The sequence below is a fragment of the Anomaloglossus baeobatrachus genome, chromosome 9 (genome assembly GCF_048569485.1).
Source record: "Anomaloglossus baeobatrachus isolate aAnoBae1 chromosome 9, aAnoBae1.hap1, whole genome shotgun sequence".
Lineage (NCBI taxonomy): Eukaryota > Metazoa > Chordata > Amphibia > Anura > Aromobatidae > Anomaloglossus > Anomaloglossus baeobatrachus.
Genome location: NC_134361.1, coordinates 8534226 through 8553552, shown reverse-complemented (window position 1 = coordinate 8553552; position 19327 = coordinate 8534226). Strand labels below are relative to the sequence as shown.

Below are 19327 nucleotides of genomic sequence, written 5' to 3'. Positions count from 1 at the left end.
ATTTTCCCGCGGGTGGTTCCCTGCGGATTTTTGCAGTCTGTACTGCAGAAATCCGCGGGATACCTGCGGATTTAATGGACATGTTCATTTTCTCAAGAAACTTTCTCGAGAAACTTTTCTCAAGAAACTTTCTTGAGAAAAATCCGCACCAGTGCGCACAGCTTTTTTTTTTTCTCATAGAATTTCATGGGAAATGTCTGCACAAAGATTGCAGACATTTCTCAAGAAATTTCCGCGGCAAATCCGCGGGTAAATCCGCGGGTATTTTGCTCTAGTGCGCACATAGCCTAACTACTATAATACTGCCCCTATATACAAGAATATAACTACTATAATACTGCCCCCTATGTACAAGAATATAACTTCTATAATACTGCCCCCTATGTACATGAATATAACTACTATAATACTGCCCCTATGTACAGGAATATAACTACTATAATACTGCCCCTATATACAAGAATATAACTACTATAATACTGCCCCCTATGTACAAGAATATAACTTCTATAATACTGCCCCCTATGTACATGAATATAACTACTATAATACTGCCTCTATATACAAGAATATAACTACTATAATACTTTCCCCTATATGCTATATAACTGTTGCAGTTCTGCCTCCGGTTTGTGCCTCCGGTGCTATTCTCCATATGTTGGTGCAGGCTCCTAGTTGCGGTTTTCTATAGTGCCGCACATGCTTTGTGTTCTGGTGATGAGTTTTGTTACATTTGTCTCCCTTGTTCCTTGTAGGAAGTCTTCGTCTAATATGTTGCTGTTCTCGGGTCGTGCAGAGGGGAAGAGTCGTGGATAGCAGAGCTGTAAGGATTGAAGTTCTGGGGGCGACTCCTCGGCATCGGTAGCACCATGTCTGTGATGATGGTGAAGAAGAAGGTGACTCGTAAGTGGGAGAAGCTTCCTGGGAAAAACACCTTCTGCTGCGATGGCCGGGTCATGATGGCGAGACAGAAGGGCATCTTCTACCTGACGCTCATCCTCATCCTCGGGACCTGTTCTCTCTTCTTTGCTTTTGAGTAAGTGTCACTTTTCACTTGTTCTTGATGTTGAATCCTCCTGATCTCCATCCACAATCCTTAGGTTATTTGCGGAGCGGATATCACCGGAGGTATACGGCACATGTAGCCGCAGGGCTTTACCTATAAACCATAGCTCTGATGGAGGCGCTCGTGACCGCTGTTTATTACATATAATAATACTAGCTGTACTACCCGGCTTCGCCAGGGTTAATAACTGCTGTTAACAAAATAGAATGTATTAACAAAAATGTATTCTGCACACAAAAAACACAAAACAAATAGATATAAATGTAATTATAATGTCTGTCTCCCCCTCTATATATATCTCTCTGTCTCTCTCTATCTCTTTGTCTGTCTCTTTCTCCGTCTGTCTCAATCTCTTTCCCTCTGTCTCTTTACCTGTGTCTGTCTCTTTCTGTCTCTTGCCCTCTTTCCCTGTCTCTGTTTCCCTGTGTCTGTTTCTGTCTGTCTGTCGTTTTACCTGTCTGTGTCTGTCTCTTAACCTGTCTCTCTCTTTCCCTGTCAGTCTGTCTCTTTCCCTGTCAGTCTGCCTCTTTCCCTGTCAGTCTGCCTCTTTCCCTGTCAGTCTGCCTCTTTCCCTGTCAGTCTGCCTCTTTCCCTGTCAGTCTGCCTCTTTCCCTGTCAGTCTGCCTCTTTCCCTGTCAGTCTGCCTCTTTCCCTGTCAGTCTGCCTCTTTCCCTGTCAGTCTGCCTCTTTCCCTGTCAGTCTGCCTCTTTCCCTGTCAGTCTGCCTCTTTCCCTGTCAGTCTGCCTCTTTCCCTGTCAGTCTGCCTCTTTCCCTGTCAGTCTGCCTCTTTCCCTGTCAGTCTGCCTCTTTCCCTGTCAGTCTGCCTCTTTCCCTGTCAGTCTGCCTCTTTCCCTGTCAGTCTGCCTCTTTCCCTGTCAGTCTGCCTCTTTCCCTGTCAGTCTGCCTCTTTCCCTGTCAGTCTGCCTCTTTCCCTGTCAGTCTGCCTCTTTCCCTGTCAGTCTGCCTCTTTCCCTGTCAGTCTGCCTCTTTCCCTGTCAGTCTGCCTCTTTCCCTGTCAGTCTGCCTCTTTCCCTGTCAGTCTGCCTCTTTCCCTGTCAGTCTGCCTCTTTCCCTGTCAGTCTGCCTCTTTCCCTGTCAGTCTGCCTCTTTCCCTGTCAGTCTGCCTCTTTCCCTGTCAGTCTGCCTCTTTCCCTGTCAGTCTGCCTCTTTCCCTGTCAGTCTGCCTCTTTCCCTGTCAGTCTGCCTCTTTCCCTGTCAGTCTGCCTCTTTCCCTGTCAGTCTGCCTCTTTCCCTGTCAGTCTGCCTCTTTCCCTGTCAGTCTGCCTCTTTCCCTGTCAGTCTGCCTCTTTCCCTGTCAGTCTGCCTCTTTCCCTGTCAGTCTGCCTCTTTCCCTGTCAGTCTGCCTCTTTCCCTGTCAGTCTGCCTCTTTCCCTGTCAGTCTGCCTCTTTCCCTGTCAGTCTGCCTCTTTCCCTGTCAGTCTGCCTCTTTCCCTGTCAGTCTGCCTCTTTCCCTGTCAGTCTGCCTCTTTCCCTGTCAGTCTGCCTCTTTCCCTGTCAGTCTGCCTCTTTCCCTGTCTGTGTCTGCCTCTTTCCCTGTCAGTCTGCCTCTTTCCCTGTCTGTGTCTGCCTCTTTTCCTGTCAGTCTGCCTCTTTCCCTGTCTGTGTCTGCCTCTTTCCCTGTCTGCATTGTGACACGCCAACATTCCATATAAGGGCGTGGCTGTGTATTCTTCTGAAGCTCTGGCTGCACTGGGGCTCCCAGCTCCATTCGCTTTAATGGAGGCAGGTTTTTTGGTGAATAACTGTAAAGCGCTGGGTTAAAATTTCCCCTCAAAACATAGCCTATGACGCTCTAGGGGTCCAGAAGTGTGAGTGTGCAAAATTTTGTGGCTGTAGCTGCGACGGTGCAGATGCCAATACCGGACACACACATGCACACATACATACATACATACAGCTTTATATATTAGATTTACAGTTAGTAATTCCTTATTATTTATGTGTTAGTGATATGGGAAGACTCGTCTGTGCTGCGTGAAGACTTATGAGGGCGCTCCATACATAAGACACTGTTCACATTAGCCTCAAGGGTTAATGCTCACAGCTGCAGTTCTTGATCCCAGCGCAGACTTCTGTATAGGATTATTAGTAGCTGCCGGGTGAATCATGACACCGGCTATTGGGCTGGGATTGCAGCCGTGATTTGGGGTGGGGAAATCTCCCGGTGATTTGGGGTGGGGAAATCTCCCGGTGGTTTGGGTGGGGAAATCTCCCGGTGATTTGGGGGGGGTAAATCTCCCGGTGATTTGGGGTGGGGAAATCTCCCGGTGATTTGGGGTGGGGAAATCTCCCGGTGATTTGGGGTGGGGAAATCTCCCGGTGATTTGGGGGGGGGGGTAAATCTCCCGGTGGTTTGGGTGGGGAAATCTCCCGGTGGTTTTGGGTGGGGAAATCTCCTGGTGATTTGGGGGGGGTAAATCTCCCGGTGATTTGGGGGGGGGGGGTAAATCTCCCGGTGGTTTGTGTGGGGAAATCTCCCGGTGATTTGGGGGGGGAAATCTCCCGGTGGTTTGGGGGGGGAAATCTCCCGGTGGTTTGGGGGGGGAAATCTCTCGGTGGTTTGGGGGGGGGGGAAATCTCCCGGTACATTTCTGTGAATTCCTAATTATAATGGATGTGAAGCTCCGCAGCGGAGGAGGAATGCGAATCCTTGAGCCGGAGCAGAGGGCTCTGGTATCCGGTAACACCGGGTGCGGCACCCTGGCAGGTATGTCGCCCGGCCGGTTGGATCGGCCTCTAGATCAGCCTTTATCTTATCGCTTACAATATTGTTACATTATCATTAACGTCATGATTCACTTCTTCTCTATTTATCCTGGGAACGCTCAGGAATCTTCCAGAAGCTTCGTCCATGTCTCTTCTTTCATGTGTCCTAAATTTCTCTAGAACTCATGAGGTTTGGGAACGTTTGTAAATGATGCTTGTGGCTTATGAAGCTGAGTCCCCCCCCCCCCCCCATCCTGTAAAGTGTATACAGCTCCGAGGCAGAGTTATGTCTCCATTACAGAGGACATCAAACAAAGCCTGTAAGATCTGATCTGGTTTCTTCCCAGGGTGGTCCTTCGCTGAGGGCGGGTGATCACTATCAGACCAGTGGGGTCCGGCACCGGACACCCCCACAAGTCAGTTTCCAGGGTGTCCCCATCAGAAGTAATGTGTATGTGACACTGCAGCGCCATGCGCCGTGTAGTGGCTGTTATTGGGAACTGCAGCTCCGCTTCCATTACTTTTACTAGGAGCTGAGCGGCCAGCACACGCTGCATAGTGTTGCCAGGTGCTGGATCCCCGCCAATCAGCTGTGGGGGATCTATAGGTTAGGTCATCAATAACGACATCCTCTACAACCTTTAATCCCTACTTTAAATATATACTCACAATTTGTAATACTTTAAAGAAATAGTTCAGATGGAGGACAAAAAAGAATTTGAACAAACTACTGCCCCCCCCCCACCCCCCAAAAAAAAAAACCAACAAAAAAACGCTGTACCTTTCCTGACCCATAGGTGGCACTGTAGGGGTAAAACATTCCAATCTAAACCTGCAGAAGCCCTATATAGAATGACAGGGCAATGAAGGGTTAATGTCGCCAGCACATTTTGGGCTGATGCCTTTTTTAAGGATTTTCTTTTCTGCAGTGCACGTGCCTCTGTTCTGGGTGCAGTTTGTGGCCTCCGGGGGTTATTTCTCGGGTGTTTTATGTTGGTGACTGTTTCCAATGTTTCCTGTGCAGATGTCGCTATTTGGCCGTGCAGCTGTCCCCGGCGATCCCTGTGTTCGCAGCCATCCTCTTCCTCTTTTCCATGGCCACACTACTGCGGACCAGCTTCAGTGACCCCGGAGTCATACCCCGAGCCTTGCCGGATGAAGCCGCCTTTATTGAAATGGAGATCGGTGAGTCACAAGGTTTCCAAAAGCTCAAAACGATGGAACATTCAACACATTCTTACGTTTGTGGGGTTTTTATTACTTATTTGCTTGTAGGCTTAAACGGCCACTATTATTACCGTATTTTTCGGACTATAAGACGCACCCTTGTTTTAGAGGAGGAAAAAATAGAAAAAAATAAAATTAAAGTAAAAGAATGTGGTCATGACACACTGTTATTTTACTGCTGATAGTGTTACTGAGGTAATAATATCCCCAAATTCTGTCCTCATATCCTCCATTCTGGGTACCTTCCAGGTATATATGGCCCCCATCGTGGAATATGTATGTTCCCCATCATTATGTGTGTGATCCTCCAATCTGGATTGTGTGTGTGTGTGTGTGTGTGTGTGTGTGTGTGTGTGTGTGTATATGGTTATATAGTGTGTGTGTAAAGATATATATATATATATATATATAATGATCCAACCCCATCCAGGTGTACAGTAATGCCTTTATATACTATACTATTTATTGCCTTACTTTTACTGATGTGCTGCTCATCAATGCTTCAGTTTGGTCCTGGCATTACAAACAAAGTCTCCCATATCTGAAGGACCTGCAGTGATGTAATGGAGAGGCGGGCACTGTGCTGTTCTGTGCTGTGCTGTGCTGTGCTGTCCTGTGCTGCTCTGGTCACCCCTCTGCATTACATCACTGTAGGTCCTTGTCAGCTACGGGAGACTGTTTCTAGTGTAAAGGCAGCAGGAGCAAAGTGAAAGTAATGTGAGCCCTCAGCACAGAGCCTGCGGCTGTGCTGTGAAGGTATGCCGTGCTCTGGCCCGGACACTTCAGTGATCTGCACTTCCCCCCCGGGCCAGACATAACTGCAGCGGCCCCCTGCTCCTGCCTCCTACACAGCGGACACACAGTCTCCCCAGCCGCTGCAGGAAGCCAGGGGCTGGAGAACCCACGTGTGACCGCTGTTTACATTAAACAAGTATTCATTAGCTGCTCCTCACCCCTGCTGACTGCAGAGAGAGGTGGGTGGGGAGCAGCTAATGAATATTCACTGACTTTAAGCAGCGGGCACACGTGGTTTCTCCAGCAGCCGGCATCCTGCAGCAGCGACCCTCCCTGCCTCCTGTGATCCCACTGCATAGCGCTGACTCCCCACACAGCTCCCTACCCCGCAGCTTCAGACCATAAGACGCACCCCACACTTTCCTCCCAAATTTGGAGGAAAAAAAGTGCGTCTTATGGTCCGAAAAATACGGTACATGTCTAGTAACACGGCTCTGCCCCGGCGGCTGCACCACACAAAGCCCATGCTCCAAGTCTGTGCCGCTCAGAGAGGCAGTGTCCTGTAAAAGTAGAGAAAAAAAAGTATTCAGCTCACCCATGTAAGGTCCTCCAGTCTGCGGTTGATGCACGTAGTCCTGCGGACAGGCAGGTCCAGCTTCAGAGTAAACGATAATAGAAAATGAGTGGGACTCAGCACCAATATAGATGAATAAAAATCTTCATGCTTTATTTGAAAGGTTTAAAAATAAAGAAAAGGGGTCACAAATCATCCAAAATCGCCATGCGACTTGCCATGCGGCTTGACGCGTTTCGGACACAAAAGGGGAATTTAAAAACAGTCTTAATCATTGGATTCTCTTAACCCCATATGCGTATGTATATCTATAGATATACATACGCATATGGGGTTAAGAGAATCCAATGATATACCAACCCTCTTACTAATTTGCATGTTTTCAGGTGGACTCCCTTCCTGTTTTCCATCTTGCTCTTGTATTTCATTGCTTCTTAAGGTGCTATATATATCTTTTGCCTCCCATCCTACATGGCTTATGATTAAGGACTGTTTTTAAATTCCCCTTTTGTGTCCGAAACGCGTCAAGCCGCACGGCAAGTTGCATGGCGATTTTGGATGATTTGTGACCCCTTTTCTTTATTTTTAAACCTTTCAAATAAAGCATGAAGATTTTTATTCATCTATATTGGTGCTGAGTCCCACTCATTTTCTATTAGTGTCCTGTAAAACCCATGGGAATTCTGTGTCCACTCCAGGAAATGCAGCTAAATGTATCTATTGTGCTCATGTGATGTTACTCCGAAAAATGTCTAATTCTGGAAGCGTGAAATTAAAGGCGTCTTCCAGGAATGTAAAGACGTTAGCTTATGTAAAAAATATGAAAGTGGTAAATCCGCTACTACTCCGGGGTCCTGCCGTGATTACGGGTCCTATATGCACATGTGACTGCTGCAGCCAATCATTTCCGGCAGGAGACGTTGTTTGGGCATTTATCTGGTCCATAGTTATGAGACGTGCGCTCCGGTGACTGCGGTTCAGCTGCAGAAGGCAGAAGATGGTGGCCACAAAGTGAATAAGCCGAGAGCTGCCTGTGCTGGTCCCGGGCGCTGTCCATTGTAGTCTACGGAAATTCTCCTTGTGACAATATAAGGACAGGCTTCCTGCAGATTATTTTTGCACCATGGCCATGCATCGGTACATCTGTTTATTTGTTGTGTCTTGGGGTTTGTTTTTGTGACAAAAATAAAAACACATCAGGAACGAATCGTGCAACAACTGCCTATTGGTTTACTCCCAAGATATTACGTTCTCCCTTATCTATATCTTTTAGGGATCAAACGGGGGGCTGCCGGGGGCCGAGGGCTGCCGGGGGCCGAGGGCTGCCGGGGGCCGAGGGCTGCCGGGGGCCGAGGGCTGCCAGGATCCCTACGATCAGGAGGCCAGCACTCTGGATCATGGGCTCTGCACAGCCCTGTTTATGGGGAGCAGAGTTGCTTGCACCCAACCTCCAGCCTATGGGGGTGCAGGAGAAGATGGGGTGCAGCACTCGGCTATTTCCAGCAGCCCCATGCACCATGCTGTGGAGGTTGAGCTGCGTACCTTTATTCCATTCAAGATGGGGTTAATTAATCTTCAAAAAAAGAAAGTAAAACACCTTGAGAACGAAACACGTCTGATCCAAACTTCAGCAGCCGCCATCAATTATTACCAGGTAATGGCAGATGATCAACCCTGGGGCGACTTTATCGAAGTTTTATCGAGGATTCTCTTTTTTATTTTTTTTATCATTCATTGTGTTCTCTTAAAGGGATTTTCCACTGTTTTGTCCAATAGAAATGAATGAAAGAGCAATCCCCCACTAAATACCGTAGGAGCATTGCAGCCCCCCTCATATAGATGATCATTAAGTGTGAGGAGCGGGACCCCCGGATAATCAGCCTGAGACCTGATAGTGTGATCCTGGAAGCTTTCGGCTGAGTTCACACTTCCAATAATCGTCCGTCTGAAACAGATACAACAAATAAACATGGGATCAGCTTCAAACAAACGAGAAACGGACACATTCTATACTGATCTATCACAAGAAACGGGCACATTCTATACTGATCTATCACAAGAAACGGGCACATTCTATACTGATCTATCACAAGAAACGGGCACATTCTATACTGATCCATCACAAGAAACGGACACATTCTATACTGATCTATCACAAGAAACGGACACATTCTATACTGATCTATTACAAGAAACGGGCACATTCTATACTGATCTATCACAAGAAACAGACACATTCTATACTGATCTATCACAAGAAACTGGCACATTCTATACTGATCTATCACAAGAAACGGACACATTCTATACTGATCCATCACAAGAAACGGACACATTCTATACTGATCTATTACAAGAAACTGACACATTCTATACTGATCTATTACAAGAAACGGGCACATTCTATACTGATCTATCACAAGAAACAGACACATTCTATACTGATCTATCACAAGAAACTGGCACATTCTATACTGATCTATCACAAGAAACGGACACATTCTATACTGATCCATCACAAGAAACGGGCACATTCTATACTGATCCATCACAAGAAACGGACACATTCTATACTGATCCATCACAAGAAACGGACACATTCTATACTGATCCATCACAAGAAACGGACACATTCTATACTGATCTATCACAAGAAACGGACACATTCTATACTGATCTATCACAAGAAACGGACACATTCTATACTGATCCATCACAAGAAACGGGCACATTCTATACTGATCTATCACAAGAAACGGACACATTCTATACTGATCTATCACAAGAAACGGGCACATTCTATACTGATCTATCACAAGAAACGGACACATTCTATACTGATCCATCACAAGAAACGGACACATTCTATACTGATCTATCACAAGAAACGGACACATTCTATACTGATCTATCACAAAAAACGGGCACATTCTATACTGATCTATCACAAGAAACGGGCACATTCTATACTGATCTATCACAAGAAACGGACACATTCTATACTGATCTATCACAAGAAACGGGCACATTCTATACTGATCTATCACAAGAAACGGACACATTCTATACTGATCCATCACAAGAAACGGACACATTCTATACTGATCTATCACGAGAAACGGACACATTCTATACTGATCTATCACAAGAAACGGACACATTCTATACTGATCTATCACAAGAAACGGACACATTCTATACTGATCCATCACAAGAAACGGACACATTCTATACTGATCTATCACGAGAAACGGACACATTCTATACTGATCTATCACAAGAAACGGACACATTCTATACTGATCTATCACAAGAAACGGACACATTCTATACTGATCTATCACGAGAAACGGACACATTCTATACTGATCTATCACGAGAAACGGACACATTCTATACTGATCTATCACAAGAAACTGGCACATTCTATACTGATCTATCACGAGAAACGGACACATTCTATACTGATCTATCACAAGAAACGGACACATTCTATACTGATCTATCACAAGAAACGGACACATTCTATACTGATCTATCACAAGAAACGGACACATTCTATACTGATCTGTCACGAGAAACGGACACATTCTATACTGATCTGTCACGAGAAACGGACACATTCTATACTGATCTGTCACGAGAAACGGACACATTCTATACTGATCTGTCACGAGAAACGGACACATTCTATACTGATCTGTCACGAGAAACGGACACATTCTATACTGATCTCACGTTACAGACTGTTTTATCTTCTGGATCCGTTTCTGATGGAGGATTTCTGGAGGGGTGAGCGCTGCCGAAAGCTTCCAGGATCCCATTATTGATAATTAATCCTCTGATTTTCTTGGGGAACGGACCCTCCGCCCCCGATGACCTGCCATTTCCAGGAGGCATCGATGCTCGAAAATCCGCCTGCTATGTGGAGCCTCCAGTGGCATTTTCCAGCCCTTGTGCAGCATCTAGTTATTCTGAGGCTTCAGACGTCACCGGATCAGCAGTTATTTCTGCCATTCGCCTCATCGCTACGCTTTTTCTTTTCATTTCATTTGGCCACAGAACAAAGTCTGTGCTCCCCCGGTGTCCGCTGCCTCTCCCCGGCGTCCGCTGCCTCTCTCCCCGGCGTCCGCTGCCTCTCTCCCCGGCGTCCGCTGCCTCTCCCCGGCGTCCGCTGCCTCTCCCCGGCGTCCGCTGCCTCTCTCCCCGGCGTCCGCTGCCTCTCTCTCCCCGGCGTCCGCTGCCTCTCTCTCCCCGGCGTCCGCTGCCTCTCTCTCCCCGGCGTCCGCTGCCTCTCTCTCCCCGGCGTCCGCTGCCTCTCTCTCCCCGGCGTCCGCTGCCTCTCTCTCCCCGGCGTCCGCTGCCTCTCTCTCCCCGGCGTCCGCTGCCTCTCTCTCCCCGGCGTCCGCTGCCTCTCTCTCCCCGGCGTCCGCTGCCTCTCTCTCCCCGGCGTCCGCTGCCTCTCTCTCCCCGGCGTCCGCTGCCTCTCTCTCCCCGGCGTCCGCTGCCTCTCTCTCCCCGGCGTCCGCTGCCTCTCTCTCCCCGGCGTCCGCTGCCTCTCTCTCCCCGGCGTCCGCTGCCTCTCTCTCCCCGGCGTCCGCTGCCTCTCTCTCCCCCGGCGTCCGCTGCCTCTCTCTCTCTCCCCGGCGTCCGCTGCCTCTCTCCCCGGCGTCCGCTGCCTCTCTCCCCGGCGTCCGCTGCCTCTCTCCCCGGCGTCCGCTGCCTCTCTCCCCGGCGTCCGCTGCCCCTCTCTCTCCCCGGCGTCCGCTGCCCCTCTCTCTCCCCGGCGTCCGCTGCCCCTCTCTCTCCCGGGGTCCGCTGCCTCTCTCTCTCCCCCGGGGTCCGCTGCCTCTCTCCCCCGGGGTCCGCTGCCTCTCTCCCCCGGCGTCCGCTGCCTCTCTCCCCCGGCGTCCGCTGCCTCTCTCTCTCCCCGGCGTCCGCTGCCTCTCTCTCTCCCCGGCGTCCGCTGCCTCTCTCTCTCTCCCCGGCGTCCGCTGCCTCTCTCTCTCCCCCGGCGTCCGCTGCCTCTCTCTCTCCCCGGCGTCCGCTGCCTCTCTCTCTCTCTCCCCGGCGTCCGCTGCCTCTCTCTCCCCCGGGGTCCGCTGCCTCCCGGTTATCCCCTCCCCAGATTCCATTAGTGTGATGATTCCGTCCCCTCCACACCGCGGCTCCGCAGCAGGAATGGCCTCTATATTTAGTTTGAGGCCTGGAACCCGATCAATCAATTTACAGCTTCTTTTTTTAAATCTTGTTTTTATCATTTACTGGAGCACAAAATGCAGAGCGTCCAATTTACATGTCGTCTGGTGAAAGGATCGGGGGACACATGATTCACCCGATTATAGATAATGATGATATTTAGTGGAGACGATGGCAGCCGCGGAAACCTCCAGATGCAAAACTGAAGAAGGATTATTCATTTCTGCTTTTTTTTTTTTCTTCTAGTTTTTGTGTTTCTTTTCTATAATGTACATATTTGATATATGCCCGGTAATCCATGGGCACCCGCCTGCCGGTAATCCATGGGCACCCGCCTGCCGGTAATCCATGGGCACCCGCCTGCCGGTAATCCATGGGCACCCGCCTCCGGGTAATCCATGGGCACAGGCCTCCCGGTAATCCATGGGCACCCGCCTCCGGGTAATCCATGGGCACCCACCTCCCGGTAATCCATGGGCACCCATCTCCTGGTAATCCATGGGCACCCGCCTCCGGGTAATCCATGGGCACAGGCCTCCGGGTAATCCATGGGCACAGGCCTCCCGGTAATCCATGGGCACCCGCCTCCCGGTAATCCATGGGCACCCGCCTCCCGGTAATCCATGGGCACCCGCCTCCCGGTAATCCATGGACACCCACCTCCTGGTAATCCATGGGCACCCACCTCCTGGTAATCCATGGGCACACGCCACCCACAAGCTCCAGGTTGTTTCACCTCTGGACTGCAGACCATTGGCTGCCTGACTTTCCTAGCGCTGCTTATCTCTATTGTAGAAACAGTCCTCTTCGTGCTTCCCATTATAATATAATATTTATTCATTTATATGGCGCTGTTAATGCCACAGCGCTTTACATACATTGTGAGCCCCAATGGGGACAGTGTTGCCAATCTAGGTTCCCTATGAGTATATTTTTGGGGTGTGGGAGAAAACCGGAGGAGACGCAAACATGGGGGGAACATACAAACTTCTTGCAGATGACGTCCTTGTTGGGATTTAAACCCAGGACCTCAGCGCTACAAGACTGCAGTGCTAACCACTGAGCCACCTAGTCGTCCTTTGGTCTTCTCATTAGCCGTCCTCTTTGGGCTTCCTCCTTAGCCGTCCTCTTTGGGCTTCCTCCTTAGCCGTCCTCTTTGGGCTTCTCCTTAGCCGTCCTCTTTTTGGGCCTCCTCCTTAGCCGTCCTTTGGTCTTCTCCTTAGCCGTCCTCTTTTGGGCCTCCTCCTTAGCCGTCCTCTTTTTGGGCCTCCTCCTTAGCCGTCCTCTTTTGGGCCTCCTCCTTAGCCGTCCTCTTTTGGGCCTCCTCCTTAGCCGTCCTCTTTTGGGCCTCCTCCTTAGCCGTCCTCTTTTGGGCCTCCTCCTTAGCCGTCCTCTTTTGGGCCTCCTCCTTAGCCGTCCTCTTTTGGGCCTCCTCCTTAGCCGTCCTCTTTTGGGCCTCCTCCTTAGCCGTCCTCTTTTGGGCCTCCTCCTTAGCCGTCCTCTTTTGGGCCTCCTCCTTAGCCGTCCTCTTTTTGGGCTTCCCGTTAGCCGTCCTCTTTTGGGCTTCCCGTTAGCCGTCCTCTTTGGGCTTCCCGTTAGCCGGCCTCTTTGGGCTTCCCGTTAGCCGGCCTCTTTGGGCTTCCCGTTAGCCGGCCTCTTTGGGCTTCCCGTTAGCCGGCCTCTTTGGGCTTCCCGTTAGCCGGCCTCTTTGGGCTTCCCGTTAGCCGGCCTCTTTGGGCTTCCCGTTAGCCGGCCTCTTTGGGCCTCCCGTTAGCCGGCCTCTTTGGGCCTCCCGTTAGCCGGCCTCTTTGGGCCTCCCGTTAGCCGGCCTCTTTGGGCCTCCCGTTAGCCGGCCTCTTTGGGCCTCCCGTTAGCCGGCCTCTTTGGGCCTCCCGTTAGCCGGCCTCTTCGGGCTTGTTACACGGGTGTTTGATATTTTCGGAGCCTATCACTAATGAGAGGGGAGGTGATGAGGACGGCCTGGATTCGGCTTTTCTGATCATGATCATTTTGTGGATCTGAGTTTTGGCTGCAGCGCCTCCGGTGGACTGGCTGCGTTATTACCTGTGCTGGCTGCAGACTCGCGACCTCGCAGCTGCTGGTGTGTGACCGGCTCCTTCTCGTGGATCTGTAATGTCGCTCTTCCCGTCAGACTTTAGTGGGATGATTCACGCTGCAGTCATTAGTGGAATATTCTATGACCTGGATTTCAGGGTGAAGTCACCACCGTGTTCTGGATTCCGGATGATCGATACCCAGGGGACCGGATGCTAAACTGGATCATAGATATCTACACGGTGCAGTGAGGACGTGACTCTGCATTCATGGTCATGTGCAGATCAGGCTAATTATATGGTGGCTCAGTGGTTAGTACTGTACGGTGGCTAGTACTGTACGGTGGCTCGGTGGTTAGCACTGTACAGTGGCTTGGTGGTTAGTAGTGTGCGGTGGCTCGGTGGTTAGTACTGTATGGTGGCTCGATTGGTTAGCACGTTCAGTAGCTCAGTGGTTAGTACTGTACAGTGACTCGGTGGTTAGCACTGTATGGTGGCTCGGTGGTTAGTACTGTACGGTGGTTAGTACTGTACAGTGACTCGGTGGTTAGTACTGTATGGTGGCTCGGTGGTTAGTACTGTACGGTGGTTAGTACTGTACGGTGGTTAGTACTGTACAGTGGCTCGGTGGTTAGTACTGTGTGGTGGCTCGGTGGTTAGTACTGTATGGTGGCTCGGTGGTTAGTACTGTATGGTGGCTCGGTGGTTAGTACTGTATGGTGGCTCGATTGGTTAGCACGTTCAGTAGCTCAGTGGTTAGTACTGTACAGTGACTCGGTGGTTAGTACTGTACGGTGGTTAGCACTGTATGGTGGCTCGGTTATTAGTACTGTTGCTTTGCAGCAGTGGGGTCCTGAGTCAATATCCCCCCCAAGCATGACATCTACAAGCAGTTTGTATGTCCTCCCCGTGTTTGTTGGGGTTTCCTTCCACACTCTAAAGACTGATAGGGAATGTAGGTCGTGAGCCCCTATGGGGACAGTGATGATGATGTCTGTACATCGCTGTGGAATATGATAGAGCCATATAAGCAAATCAAGTAATAAATTGCGATCTATTTGCCACAGCCGAGACCTTGGAGATTCCACAGACGCTTCAAAGGTCGGGTTATTTTACTGTTATAATGCGTCAATCAGGTGATTAATGATTGGCAGACGTCCAGCCTCACATGACTGCGCTGCTTTCTGCCACTTGTGCTCATCTGTATGGAGCGGAGCGGCTCGTGCTCATCCTGCGCTGGCCGAGGTCAGGATCTGCGCAACAATTAGTGTCACAGAGGCTGACGCTTCATCTGGGGAGAGGGTAGGCAGAATCTCTGAGCATTGAGCTTGTATAGCTTCACCCCAACACTGATTGGCAGCTTTCTCTATATAACCCCTCCCACACCACTGATTGGCAGCTTTCTCTATATAACCCCTCCCACACCACTGATTGGCAGCTCTATATAACCCCTCCCACACCACTGATTGGCAGCTTTCTCTATATAACCCCTCCCACACCACTGATTGGCAGCTTTCTGTCCATGTATAGTGTACAGAGAAAGTGGCCAGTCAGTGGTGGGGGCGGGGTTATACAGAGCTCCTGAATATACAGGACTACTTGGCAGCAGTTTTCTAGTCCTGATAAGCTTGTGCTGATAAATGTTATTTTACCAAATCAATACAAAGCAGGCCAGTAAGTGACACATTGGTGGAAGCAGGGTCTCTGCCTCTACGTTTTGCTGCTCTCAGATTAGGTAGTAAAACCTGGTGACAGATTCCCTTTAATTCAATGTGGAAATGGTACAAGTTGAACTTTACTAAAAGAAATAAAGTTTATCTGGTGCTGCAGCTGCATCCATTGGGCCGGGATATAGAACCGCGCAGAACCTGTGGATGGATGCGGTGCTGTTTGGTGAGAAAAGCAGCCATGTTTTGTCTAACCTTGTGCAGCAGGTTCTGCCTCCTCTGAACGCATCATCTGGTCACAAGACCCCGGACCTCAGTGTCCATATTCACTCTGCTCCTTTCCATCCACCCTGAAATCCGCTCCTTCCTTTCCACGCACGCTCCCCACTGGCAGGCATGCTCACGGCTCACAATGCACGCTCACCACTCCGCGTGCACGCTCACCACTCCGCAGGCACGCTCACCGCTCGGCGTGCACGCTCACCGCTCGGCGTGCACGCTCACCGCTCGGCGTGCACGCTCACCGCTCGGCGTGCACGCTCACCGCTCGGCGTGCACGCTCACCGCTCGGCGTGCACGCTCACCGCTCGGCGTGCACGCTCACCGCTCGGCGTGCACGCTCACCGCTCGGCAGGCACGCTCACCGCTCCGCAGGCACGCTCACCGCTCCGCAGGCACGCTCACCGCTCCGCAGGCACGCTCACCACTGGCCACGCATGCTCACTGCTCACCACTCCGCAGGCACGCTCACCGCTCGGCGTGCACGCTCACCCCTCGGCGTGCACACTCATGGCTCACAATGCACGCTCACCACTCCGCGTGCACGCTTACCCCTGGCCACGCATGCTCACTGCTCACCCCTCGGCGTGCACGCTCACCCCTCGGCGTGCACGCTCACCACTCCGCAGGCACACTCATGGCTCACAATGCACGCTCACCACTCCGCAGGCACGCTCACCACTGGCCACGCGCGCTCGCCACTCCGCAGGCACGCTGGCCACTCCGCATGTGCTCACGCCCTGGGTATCCATAGTCGCCCGTGCACCACACACGGGGGCAGTGAGGCTGCAGCTCCGCGTTGTGTCCTCCCTAATAATCAGGTCCTGGCCTTTTTTCTTTGTGCAGTAGTTTTATATTTTTCTTTTCCATTGTGTATTTTGTAGGTTTTAATTCCTATTGTTCCTTTGGTGTGTTCTGTGCATTTGCTGCAGAGGAGCTGCCTACGTCATTATTCGGGGGTCGCTGTGATTGGCCGATTTCTACAAGTCACACTTTGGCTTTTTCTTCTCTTGTTTCCGGTATTATTTCTGCTCGTTCTTTCCTTTGCGCCGTGCTTGTGACGTGCGTCTGTCACCGGGGCGTGCGTCTGTCACCGGGGCGTGCGTCTGTCACCGGGGCGGTCACCGGGGCGTGCGTCTGTCACCGGGGCGTGCGTCTGTCACCGGGGCGTGCGTCTGTCACCGGGGCGTGCGTCTGTCACCGGGGCGTGCGGCTGTCACCGGGACGTGCGGCTGTCACCGGGACGTGCGGCTGTCACCGGGACGTGCGGCTGTCCCCGGGGCGTGCGTCTGTCCCCGGGACGTGCGTCTGTCACCTGGGCGTGCGTCTGTCACCGGGACGTGCGTCTGTCACCGGGGCGTGCGTCTGTCACCGGGGCGTGCGTCTGTCACCGGGGCGTGCGTCTGTCACCGGGGCGTGCGTGCCACGCCCCCTAACCACACCCATTTCACAGTCACGCCCATATCCACTCCCCATCCACACCCATTCAGCACAAACACGCAGGCAGCCGGCGGGCCTCCAGCACGGACACGCAGGCAGCCGGCGGGCCTCCAGCACGGACACGCAGGCAGCCGGCGGGCCTCCAGCACGGACACGCAGGCAGCCGGCGGGCCTCCAGCACGGACACGCAGGCAGCCGGCGGGCCTCCAGCACGGACACGCAGGCAGCCGGCGGGCCTCCAGCACGGAGACGCAGGCAGCCGGCGGGCCTCCAGCACGGACACGCAGGCAGCCGGCGGGCCTCCAGCACGGACACGCAGGCAGCCACAGTGAGGCGGCCGGTCGCCCGCACAGTGAGGCGGCCGGTCACCTTCACAGACAGGCAGCCGGCCGCCTTCACAGACAGGCGGCGGGCCGCCCGCACAGAGAGGCGGCCGGCTGCCCGCACAACGAGGCGGCGGGCCGCCCGCACAGACAGGCGGCGGGGGGCGCCCGCACAGACAGGCGGCAGGGGGGCGCCCGCACAGACAGGCGGCAGGGGGGCGCCCGCACAGACAGGCGGCAGGGGGGGCGCCCGCACAGACAGGCGGCAGGGGGGCGCCCGCACAGACAGGCGGCAGGGGGGCGCCCGCACAGACAGGCGGCAGGGGGGCGCCCGCACAGACAGGCGGCAGGGGGGCGCCCGCATAGACAGGCGGCGGGGGGCGCCCGCACAGACAGGCGGCGGGGGGCGCCCGCACAGACAGGTGGCGGGCCGACCGCACAGACAGGCTCCGGCCGGGGGTGAGGGGGGAGGGAGGGAAATCAGCGCTGGGGAGATTAGTTTACTGTACCAGCAGTAGCACAGGCAGCGCTCCTCTCTATGCCACGTCTACTAGGATGGTAGGAGGGAAAAGCAGGGAGGCGGAGAGAGAGTGGGTGGGCGGAGCCCGGGAGCCGGCCGTCCCGCCCGTGGCAACGGGACAAACAACGTAAAGCGTGAAAGTCCCGCTGTATCCGGGACGGTTGGGAGGTATGCAGCATGTTAGAATGTGTACATAAGATCCCGCTGGTGGTGGCCGCAGCTTATAGGCCCCAAATCTGGTGACAGGTTCCCTTTAAAGTGAACCTGTCAGGTGCAATATGCACTCAGAGCCAGGAGCAGTTCTGGGTGTATATTGCTAATCCCTGCCTAACCGTCCCTGTATACACTAGCATAGATAAAGAGATCAAGAACAAATATTTTTAAAGATCTTATATCTTATGCTAATGAGCGCGGGGACTAGTCCGAAGGGCGTTACTTCACTTGGCTAGTCGGCTCGCATAGCATGTTAGCATGTTATTACGCCCCTGTGTGAGTACTAACACGCTATATGAGCCGACTAGCCAAGTGAAGTAACGCCCTTGGGACTAGTCCCCGCGCTAATTAGCATAAGATATAAGCGCTTTAAAAATACTTTTTCTATAGATGCCTTTATCTATGCTAGTGTATACAGGGACAGTTAGGGAGGGATTAGCAATATACACCCAGAACTGCTCCTGGCTCTGAGTGCAGATTGCACCTGATAGGTTCCCTTTAAAGGGAACCTGTCACCAGAAATTTAGCAAAAAAAATAAAAGATTCCCCTCTGCAGCTCCTGGGATGAATTCTGGAAAGGTTCCTGTTGCTATTGTGCCCCCTTTGAGACCTAAAAAAATACTTTATGAAGTCTTACCTTTTTGTATGCAAATCTGTTTTTATGGTCACGGGGGCGGGCTGCCTGGCGTCCGTTATTCCCCCTCCTGCCGTTGTACGCCGTCCCCCATTGCTCATTTCCATACATGAGGACGCCTTCCTCATGTAACTGTCCTCCTGAAGTTTTGTGCATGCCCAGTGCCACTCTCGCGGGACTGAGCACTGTGCAAAGTGTGAACGCTTTTGAGGTGATTGCGCAGGCGCGAGATTATGGGCGGCGCTGTGATTGTCATCAGCAGCGTCATCCAAGTACCTGCCCATAATCTTGTGCCCGCGCTTCTCACTCTGCCTCCACCGTTATGCGCAAGCACTGTCCATATGAACCATGTTACCTATTACCGTGGGCGCGAGATTATGGGCGGCGCTGTGATTGTCATCAGCAGAGTCATCCAAGTACCCACCCATAATCTCGTGCCCACGCTTCTCACTCTGCCTCCACCGTTATGCGCAAGCACTGGCCATATGAACCACGTTACCTATTACCGTGGGCGCGAGATTATGGGCGGCGCTGTGATTGTCATCAGCAGCGTCATCCAAGTACCCACCCATAATCTCGTGCCCACGCTTCTCACTCTGCCTCCACCGTTATGCGCAAGCACTGGCCATATGAACCATGTTACCTATTACCGTGGGCGCGAGATTATGG

At 52.1% G+C, this 19327-nt stretch overlaps 1 protein-coding gene across 2 annotated transcripts in view; it reads left to right on the top strand.

Annotated features, from left to right (window-relative positions):
• ZDHHC9 (zDHHC palmitoyltransferase 9) overlaps positions 1-19327 on the top strand; it is a 68893-nt gene that overhangs the window by 36879 nt on the left and 12687 nt on the right. For both annotated transcript variants that reach the window (XM_075323059.1, XM_075323060.1), the window contains exons 2-3: positions 756-1036; positions 4818-4978. In XM_075323059.1, the coding sequence (XP_075179174.1) occupies positions 870-1036; positions 4818-4978 (328 nt within the window). In that variant the 5' untranslated portion in view covers positions 756-869. The remainder of the gene's footprint in view (positions 1-755; positions 1037-4817; positions 4979-19327) is intronic.